The following is a 10,109-nucleotide window of genomic DNA, read 5'->3' as shown; positions in this document are numbered from 1 at the left end:
CTGCAGACATAGAACAGACAAAAAGAAATGCCTCTCCATACAATGCATAATACATTTGTGGAATTCACTGCCACAAGATGTGGGTGATGACCACTGGCTTGGATTGCTTTGAAAGGGAATCAGGCATATGGAGGATATGATGGAGGATATGTCTACTACCATCAGTTATTAGCACATTGGCGTAATGGAATGTCCATGTTCAGTGGCAGTGTACCTCTAAACGCCAGTTGCTAAGTCAAAAAGAGGAGAAAGTCTGCTGCCTTCATGCTATCCTGTATGCATCTGGTTTGGCACCGAGGGAAACAGGAGGTTAAATAAGATGGAAGTTAGCTCCTGCTAGAATTACGGCTTTGGTTCCTGTCACTGGGAATTGGTACGTGGTACATGCTTTTGACTCTAGCCACGTTTCTGAAAAAGCAACTGAAATGGGAAGAAAAGAGGGCTAATATGCAAATAGATACTGGAACGTGATCATGGGGAGGGGGCATTAGGCCCACAAAGTTGTCCTATTGTGGGATTTGACAGATCGCTGACCTAGGCGACGGAGATCGGTTCACTTGGAGAAAACGGCTGCTTTGGAAGGTGGACTCTATGGCGTTATAAGCCCTTGAAGTCCCTCCCCTCCCCAAAACTGGCCCATCCTCAAGCTCCACTCCCCAAATCTCCAGGTAGTTCCCAGCCCAGAGCTAGTAACTCTAACACTCCTTCCTCTCTCTTCTGTAGCTATGGCCTCTCCCAGCCTGGACAGCCTGGAGCTTCTGGACCTTCTGTTCGACCGGCAGGACGGGGTCCTCCGCAGTGTGGAGCTGGGGTCCATGGCAGCAACTTGGACGGGACGAGAGGACAGTGTGAGCCACTACAGCAATCACTGGAGATAACGAGGGGGTCGAGTGGTGTAAAGGTTTTGTGGGACAGCTACGGGGACCACCTCTGGTGTGGGGAATTCCTGGAGATCTGGGGAGGGCAGTTCCTGGGATGGTGGAGCTTGGGGAGGGGAGGGGACTCAGGTGGGCTATATTTGTAGCCCTGGATATACTGAAAGGCGACGGGCTGCTCTTTCCTGTTCCCACCTGTTGGTTAGAATCATAGAATCATAGAGTTGGAAGGGACCACCAGAGTCATCTAGTCCAACCTCCTCCACAATGCAGGGAATTCACAATTACCTCCCCCCGCACTCCCAGTGACCCCTACTCCATGCCCAGAAGATGGCCAAGATGCTCTCCCTCTCATGATCTGCCTAAGAATCAGCATTGCTGACAGATCTAGCCATCTAGCCTCTGCTTAAAAATCTCCAGTGATTTTCCATTCGTTAGCTTCCCAAATCCAAGTTTTCAAAGCAGCTGGTAATGTTATTTTCTGCAAAAAGGATGGTGTGGGAGGGTATGGAGATGGGAAATGAACGAAGGGACAGTGAAGCCCCATCCCATTGGAAGCCCAGAATTATTGTAGTTTCTTAGATTTTACTAGACTTGTTCTGTATCATGTAGGGTTGCCAACTGTGGGTTGGGAAATTCCTGGAGATTTTGGGGTTGGAGCCTGGAGAGAATGGGGTTTGGGGATGGGAGGGACCTCAGCGGGATGTAATGCCATAGAGTCCACCCTCCAGAGTAGCCATTATTCCCAGGGGAACTGATCTTTGTAGTCTGGAGATCAGCTTTAATTCTGGGAGATCTCCAGGCCCCACCTGGAGGTTGGCAACACTATCTATATGTGCTTCATTTTGTTCTCTGCAGTCATAAGGATGAGACTCTCCCTTAAAAAAAGAAGAGAAAATGAAGTGAAACTTATACTATCTAAGAAGTGAAAATGAAAAGAAGTGAAATTTATACTAAGTATAAATTCTGTGCAAAAACTGCAGATGTGCAGATTATTATTAATTGTTCCCAAGACACCCACAAGGATACTATGGCCTGCCAATATGCTAAATATGGTATGATTTCAATATGGTATTCCCTGCCAATATGGTAAATATATAGGGTTGCCAACCTCCAGGGACTAGCTGGAGATCTCCTGCTATTACAATTGATTTCCAGCTGATAGAGATCTGTTCACCTGGAGAAAATGGCCAGTTTGGCAATGAGACTCTATGGCATTGAAGTCCCTCCTCCCAAACCCTGCCCTCCTCAGGCTCTGCCCCAAAAACCTCCCACCGGTTGCAAAGAGGGACCTGGCAACCCTATAAATATGGTATCATTTCAATATGGTATGCCCTGCCAATATGATAAATATGGTGTCATTTCAAAGCAATACTCATCCCAAGACTTGATTCCCCTCCCAGCTCTCATGCGCTCTGTTATCTCTTCTAGCTAGAAAATGACGATTTCCTGACTTCCATCTTGGGGCCCGTAGACCCCACCCTTGACTCCCCGAGCTGGTCTCCTGCTGCCAGCGATAGCGGCCTCTCAGAGGACCCAAGCTCTGACCAGCTGGACAGTCCTCCACACTACGTCCCAACTGGAAGCCCGGGGGCCTACTCCGATGGAGGGTGCAGCGATCTGTCTTACGCACTTTACCAGGACTCCTGCCAAGCCATGCCCGCCTTGAAAATACCAGGGGAGAACCTGCGAGAGACAGAGGTGGCTATAGATTTTGGTGAGTGCTCCATTAGATTATCCTGGGATAATGCTCCTCCTTGACTAAGTTCTGACTTTGATTTGTTGACAGGCTTCAGTTAGCTGAGGAAGTATATGAACCTCACTTTCCTTCCAAGATAAGCAATTGGGTAACAAAAAAGGGGGTGATTGGCCTTGGTCTGTTCAGTTTATTTGAGGGAAACACAAATGACCGACTGTGCCTGACCCAAGACACTCAGTAAGGAGTTACTTTGGAATCTGTTCATATGTAGATGGAGAGTGGGCTTTTCCACATTTGCTTTTTCCTCATCTGGAATTTCCAGTTTCTTTGGGGGGAGTTCTGCACGTGTTTTGCTCCCTCTAGTGGTCGATTCAATATCACACCCATTTTTATGAAGAGTGAAAAGCTGCTGCATAAACCAACAGGGAAATAAGCTACATTTAAACTTTTGCTATATCAAATTGACCACTAGAGGGCGCAGAACACGTGTGGAACTTTTAAAAAACACCGAAGAAACAGGAACTTCCAGATGAAGAAAAAGAGAATGCAGAAAAGCCCATTGTCTTAGAACCCCAACCACAGATTTTTAGATATGCTATATAAAGGTTACTGTAAGGAGGATCTTGTTATGTCATTTTTGTACCCCTTAACGTGTCATGTTAATACTTATGTTCTCTCTGGTTGGCTCCATACTTCAACAACTTTCATGCATTGTTTACAGAATGTCCCATTTTGTTGACTCACTATGACTCACTATGTGGACTGTAAATAACGCAGATGAATGAATGAACTAATGAATAAACAAACAAACAAACAGATAAATAAATAGATAGATAGATGGACATTTTGTCAATACCCATTTTTGGATCAGGGCACCAGCAGAAGATACAAAGTAATTATTATGTAATTGGGACCTTTTAGAAAAATCATAAATAATGAAGAATGGGACATGTATAGGGTTGCTAGGTCCCTCTGCCACTGGCAGGAGGCTTTTGGGGCTGAGCCTGAGGAGGGTGGGGTTTGGGGAGGGGAGGGACTTCAATGCCATAGAGTCCAATTGCCAAAGCAGCCATTTTCTTCAGGGGAACTGATCTCTATCGGCTGGAGATCAGTTGCAAGATCTCCAGTTAGTACCTGGAGGTTGGCAACTCTAGACAGGTATAAAGTGGAAATGAAAAACTGGCACCTGTGCATATGTGAGATTATTACGCACTATATTAACAAATGGAGAAAACATCTTTAGACTAGTTTGGTGGGGGGTGAGAACTGGCTTGTCAAATTTGAAACAGAAGCTGGCAGGGCATAGCACTTAAGGCTGCTTACTGTGATGTCACCAAGGGTCTCCCCCCAGTTTTCACTGTAGTTTTGTACCTTAAAAAAAAAGCTTCCTTTGAATAGATAAATATGTGAAAATTCATGTACAGACTCCTGGAGCCAGCGTGGTGTAATGGTTAAGAGTGGTGGTTTGGAGCTGTGGACTAATCTGGAGAAACAGGTTTGATGACCCACTCCTCCACATGAGCGGCAGAGGCTAATCTGGTGAACCGGGTTGGTTTCCCCACTCCTACACACGAAGCCAGCTGGGTGACCTTGGGCTAGTTACATTTCTCTCTCAGCCTCACCTACCTCACAAGGTGTCTGCTGAGGGGAGAGGAACAGAAGGAGATTGTAAACTGGTTTGATTCTCCTTAAAAGAAGGTAGAGAAAGTCAGCATTTAAAAACCAACCTCCTTCTCCTCCTCCTCCTCCTTCTTCTTCCCAACTATTTGAAGTTGGAAACAGTGGATGGCTGCAAAACTCCTGCTCCCCATCAGGTGGCAGTAAATCCTTTGCTTGAAGTTGAAATTTCGAAAGCTGTCAGTCATAGCAAGCTGCCTTAAATAATCACGAATTCCCCTCCACACCTAAAATCTGAAGAGCTACAACCACAGCATTTGACTGGGTTGAACTTTTCAATATGAAATATGGATATTATCAGATTTTCATTATTCCGCTCTTTTCTATTCTTTATATTAATTCTGTTCTGCATTCCCCTCCTTATAAATTCTGGTTTAAATAGGCCAGTTCTAAAATTAATTCATCTGTAGACTCTTGTACAGTTTGCTAGCCTGGACCTGGATGGCCTAGGCTAGCCCGATCTCGGTAGATCTCAGAAGCTAAGCAAGGTCAGCCCTGGTTAGTACCTGGATGGGAGACCACCAAGGAATTCCTGGGTTGCTGTGCAGAGGCAGGCAATGGCAAACCACCTCTGCCCTGACCTGGATAACCCTGGCTAGCTTGATCTCTTCAGATCTCGGAAGCTAAGCAGGGTCAGGCAATGGCAAATCACCTCTGAACGTCTCTTGCCTCAAAAAACAAATGGGGTCGCCATAAATTGGCTGCACCTTGACAGCCCTTTCCAGTACCCCCACAGATCGGCATAGCTTTCAGCTCCCTAAATTCATTTGCCTTTTTTCTTCTCTCTCTGCATTACTGAGGTGCATGTACACATTGATAAAAAAGGCAAAGGTAAAGGTCCCCTGTGCAAGCACCGGGTCATTCCTGACCCATGGGGTGATGTCACATCCCGATGTTTTCTAGGCAGACTTTGTTTACGGGGTGGTTTGCCAGTGCCTTCCCCAGTCGTCTTCCCTTTACCCCCAGCAAGCTGGGGACTCATTTTACTGACCTCGGAAGGATGGAGGGCTGAGTCAACCTTGAGCCGGCTACCTGAAACCAACTTTTGTTGGAATTGAACTCAGGTCGTGAGCAGAGCTTGGGCTGCAGTACTGCAGCTTACCACTCTGCGCCATGGGGCTCTGTGAGCTCTAGCCCTGCGGCAAACCCATAAACAGATTTCAGCAGACGGCAAATCCACGAAAGCAGTTTTATTGGTTAGAATCGACAGGTTTCAGAAGCCATATTCAAAAGGACAATAATAATGGGCAAAGGCAAGGTACATAGCATATATGGAAGAGCAAAAGAAGATAACTGGTAACCCAGGCAACCCCCCTCCCAGAGGCAGGAAGGAGTACTTGGTGATTCCCACAGTATAGGAATCTATGAAGACTAAACACGGGGCATAGACTGGCCTTGGACAGAGTAGCTCAACAGCACCTGGAAGCAGCACAATCGCACTACCGCATACCATCCCCATGGCCTGCCCCTGACATTTTGCCCCCCTAAAGACCCTCCCTCACCCTCCCACTGTGGGTTTGTGAGGGTAGGCGGCATGGAATTCTTGTACTAAGCGGGGGGCGGAGACATCACAGGCGCGCACCCATTCATCCTGGGCGGGACTGAAATGTTTCCAGCGGACCATGTAATGAAGGGTACCGTAGCAAATGTGAGAATCCAGTATTTTAGCCACTTCAAAATGCTCCTCCCCCCCCCCACCATTTCAGGCACTTCGGGTTGTGGTTCAGGATGCCATTTTTGGGAAGGAACATAGGGTTGTAAAAGACTGACATGGAACACAGGATGAATTCTGCGTAAGGCCTTGGGCAAGGAGAGTTCCACAGCCACTGGATTAATAATCCGGGAAATGGGGAACGGACCCACATACTTGGCACTGAGTTTATCACACGGGTGGGTGGATCATAGGTTCTTGGTGGACAGATAGACAAGATCCCCCACTTTGCATTCCATACTGGGGGAGTATCAGCTCTGTATCTCAGTTAGTTTCGTTTCGTTTCTTGCCAACTGCCTTCAAGGATTGTTTTGCATTTTTGGTTCCTTTGAAGCCGACTGTATTCCGTGGGAACCGTGGCGCCTCTGTACTGTTTGTAATCTGTAATCTCATGAAGCTGTACCGTACTGTTGAATGCCTTTTTTCCAATGCTTTTATATTATCAAGTGAAAGCCAGTTTGCCCCATTGCTGTCTTGGGTTCTTTTGCTCTGCTAACCTATGCTACCATTAAACCAGCTTCTTTGGACATCTTCGTCTCCTGCTGTGGTTTGTGGTTCTCAATAGGACAAGTGCTTACATTAAGACAGCAAACATATTCTTTCACCAGTCAGGCTGGAGCCCCGGAGGGTTTGCCTGCCACTCGGATGGGAGCTGGGACGACGCTCTCCGAGTGATCTAACCGTGGCTGGAGCCCCATGTGGTTCGCCCCGGGCCCGGTGGATCTGATCCCCGGGTAGCGGGTTCCTCCTGGGAGCCCTGGAAGGCTTCCATCCGTGTTCCCTTCCATTGGGAACGCCGGTTGACAACCCCGAACTCGTACGGGATGTTCTGGCTGAGCTAAATCAAACCGACGCAGAGGTCAACCGCTTGACTGGACTTGTTCGAGCTCAGTGGTGTTCCCTATCCGCAATGGTCCCCTGGACGTCTGACACTGCGGATACCCGCGCCTGCCAAGACCTCCAGACCCTTGACTGGTTGGTGGAGGATACTCGATTGGTAGCTGAGGATTTACAACTGTTGACTAGCCTGTTGGCCAGTTTCACTACTTGTGAAACGCACCCGACTTTGACCGCGGTCCCGATCCGCCCTGTCGACATGGCGACCCCGGTCACACCATCCCTCGAGCTCTGCCAAACGGAGGCCAAAGCGGTAGCCATGCGAGTGACTGCCCTTTTTCAGGGCCACACTGCGGCCACCATTTCAGTGGCGGAACTTACGAAGCACCTCGTCCCCGATTTCGGTGCAAATGCGGCGGCCTTAGCGGTACAGATCCAACTGATGCTGGACCTGCAGGATCACCGTGCTGAGCTCCTCTACACTTTGGAACAGGAGGCCCTTCCACTCGTGACCGCCAAACTGGCAGCCGACCTGGACCTGGCTGACCGCAAGCAAGCGGAGGAGCAAGTGCAGGCGGCGGCTGAAGCAGAAGCAAAAGCTCGGGCAGAGCAGGAGGAGAGGGAGCGCTTAGCCCTCGAACGGGCACGGAGTGGCGCGCGTCCCCGACAGCCCAGAGGCTATGAATTACCCCCATTCTTCCCGTCTTTCATCCCATCTCGTAGCGTTCAACGGACCCGCAGGTTAGCGGGGATTTTGCCAGAGAGACCAGACGATTCTGACGAGGAGGACTTATGTACTGGGGAATCTCTTTGGGCCACTGATTTACGAGTCAGCCAGTCCCGCCGGACTGGCAGCACTGGCAACGAGGTATTTTTGCTACGTACCCAAAATATGGATCTCATGGAACAGGTAGCACGCTTGCAAGATCAACTGACCTTAGTACTCAGGGACAACGACCAGTTGTAACGGGCACAAACTGCGCCCATTACCCCCGCTCCCGTGATGCCACAACTACCAGCTGCTCCAGTGGTTCTTCCTGCTGGAGGCCCCGCAGCTCCTGGCGGGGGTCCTGTCACGCCTGGTGGAGGACCTGTAGTTCCAGGCGGAGGTCCCGCGGCTCCTGGCGGGGGTCCCGTAGTTCCGGGCGGAGGACCCGCAGCTCCTGGCCCCGCTGCGCCCGGGGGAGTGCCTGTCGCACCTGCTTTACCAGGAGTCCCAGCCCCTGGATACCCGCCTGTGCCCCAATGCCATGGAGACCGTCAAAACTGAACATTACGTACGACGTCTCTGTGGAAACCTTACCCCGTTTTTTACATCATGTGGATAGTTACATGAGAGAGCACAGACAATTCTTCCCGACCGAAGATAGCCGCGTCCGCTTCGTTGCCTCTTTGTTAACGGAAAAAGCGGCTGACTGGATGTTTCTCCAGTTTGATATGCGGTCCCGCTCCATTCGTTCCCTCGATAATTTTTTTTCCATAAAATTTTTATTATTTTTAAAATATTTTACTGTCAGGTACTTTTCAACAACACATTCATTTCATAAATCATACAATAAAAAACTTTAACAGCGTCATCGAAAAGCATATTCATCTATTAATGAAAAGATATTCAAATAAGAGACTTCCCCCTCACCTTCCTCCATCTTGCTATAAATTTATCTATTCTTTTGCAAAGAAGTTCTAATCCAGAAAAATACATCAAGCTTGATTACTAAGTTAATTCTAAATTATTCAATTCATTTACAATTAGTACGTGTTTATTATTGATTTCATATATAGTAACAGATTTTATTTCAAAACCGTTCTTAAGGTAAAAGGATTAGATCAGTAAATACAAAATTCTCTAGTCATCATTTAAATCTCTGTTTCTCTCTATCACCCATAAACTGCATGTTTCCTTTTAGTTTTGTTCTTGCTGTGAATTTTTGTTTTTCCAACACTTCTGTTATTTTTGATGTCCTGTCTTTTTTGTCCAGATGTCAAGGCCAACTCCTTTTTCTCCTCTTCTTGTTGATGTTGTAGCTTCTGGTTAAGGCCAGCTAGATCTTTTTCATAATTTTTCAAAAAGTTTTTTACCTCCTCCTGTGAAGAGATAGTAAATCTGACCTCTTTGTAGGTAAAAGTGAGTCCCTGTGGGAAGATCCAGCAGAATCTTATTCCATTCTTCTTCAATGTCCCAGTAAATTCTTTGTACATATTTCTCTTCATCATCAAATGTCGTGGGATATCCTTAAGAATGATAAGAGGATTTCCATTCACTGACAAAGGATTATCATAGAGGGTTTGCATAATATAATCTTTCATCCTTATATCATAAAAGGAAATCATAATATCTCTTGCCTTTGTCTTCTCCAAACTGGTGGGTAAAGGAATTCTATATACTTTGTTTATTGCATAATCCAGATCTTGTTCACTTATATGAATCAGGTCAGCCAATGATTTTATGATAGTTATTCTGGTACATCCCATTGCTTCTGGAAAATTGCGAAGACGTACGTTCGATTGTCTTAATTTTAACTCCATAATAGCCAGTTGGTCCATAACGTTTTCTTGTTGGAAATGTATAGCTTGAATTTGATTACCTTGAAGTATCTGTTTATTTTTAATATCTTTCTGTTCTTCAATTACCTTTTTAATTGAAGTATCCATTTTTCCCATATCAGTTTTCATTGTAGATATTTGAGATTTCATATTTGTAATTTCGCTTGCCAAAATGTCCAATTTCTGACTAGTCTGGTTGGTAGTTAGACTAGTCAATATGTTGGTTAACTGAGCCAGACATTGAGATTGTTGCTCATATTGTTTAGTAAAGGCATCCATGTGTTTTGTTAACATTTCCTGTATTTTCTCGTCGGCCTTTCCCATGTTTATTTCTGAAAATAGTTCTGACAATTCACCAATACCAAGAAATGCTGTTTTAAATATGTTGGCAGGGTCCAAAACCTTGTAGTGGTTCTATTCATCAATTATACAGGTCCCGGGATTAAATGGCTGCAAATTCTTCTCTCCGCTGTAAAACAATTAGTGTTGTTGTAAAGGGCCATCAAGTTTTATTGACACTCTGCTTGATTGTAAAGGAAGGGGGTGAGCTGAGGATTATTTAAATCGCGGACCTTCGGTCGTCTTGTTTTCCAGTAGTAGGAATATGTTGCCTGTTGCACAATAAAGACGCACTTCAAGCCCTGCGATTTGGTTTCCTGTATGATCTTTCCCTTTCAGTCTCGATGGTTTTCTTTGATGAATCGGAAAGACGTCATCTCCAGAGGAATTTAGCCCATTCGCTCCCACCCCTTTTAACACCTCGGCT

At 46.4% G+C, this 10,109-nt stretch overlaps 1 protein-coding gene across 1 annotated transcript in view; it reads left to right on the top strand.

Annotated features, from left to right (window-relative positions):
* The first annotated feature begins 725 nt into the window (after window positions 1–725).
* Window positions 726–10,109, top strand: part of CREB3L3 (cAMP responsive element binding protein 3 like 3) — a 33,972-nt gene continuing 24,588 nt past the window's right edge. Inside the window, exons 1-2 of the mRNA XM_056867705.1 lie at window positions 726–848; window positions 2,307–2,592. Coding sequence (XP_056723683.1) covers window positions 726–848; window positions 2,307–2,592 — 409 coding nt within the window. The remainder of the gene's footprint in view (window positions 849–2,306; window positions 2,593–10,109) is intronic.

Source organism: Euleptes europaea, chromosome 2 (genome assembly GCF_029931775.1).
Source record: "Euleptes europaea isolate rEulEur1 chromosome 2, rEulEur1.hap1, whole genome shotgun sequence".
In the NCBI taxonomy this organism is placed as follows: domain Eukaryota; kingdom Metazoa; phylum Chordata; class Lepidosauria; order Squamata; family Sphaerodactylidae; genus Euleptes; species Euleptes europaea.
Note: the sequence above shows the minus strand (reverse complement) of the source record. Positions and strands in the feature narration are given on the sequence as shown.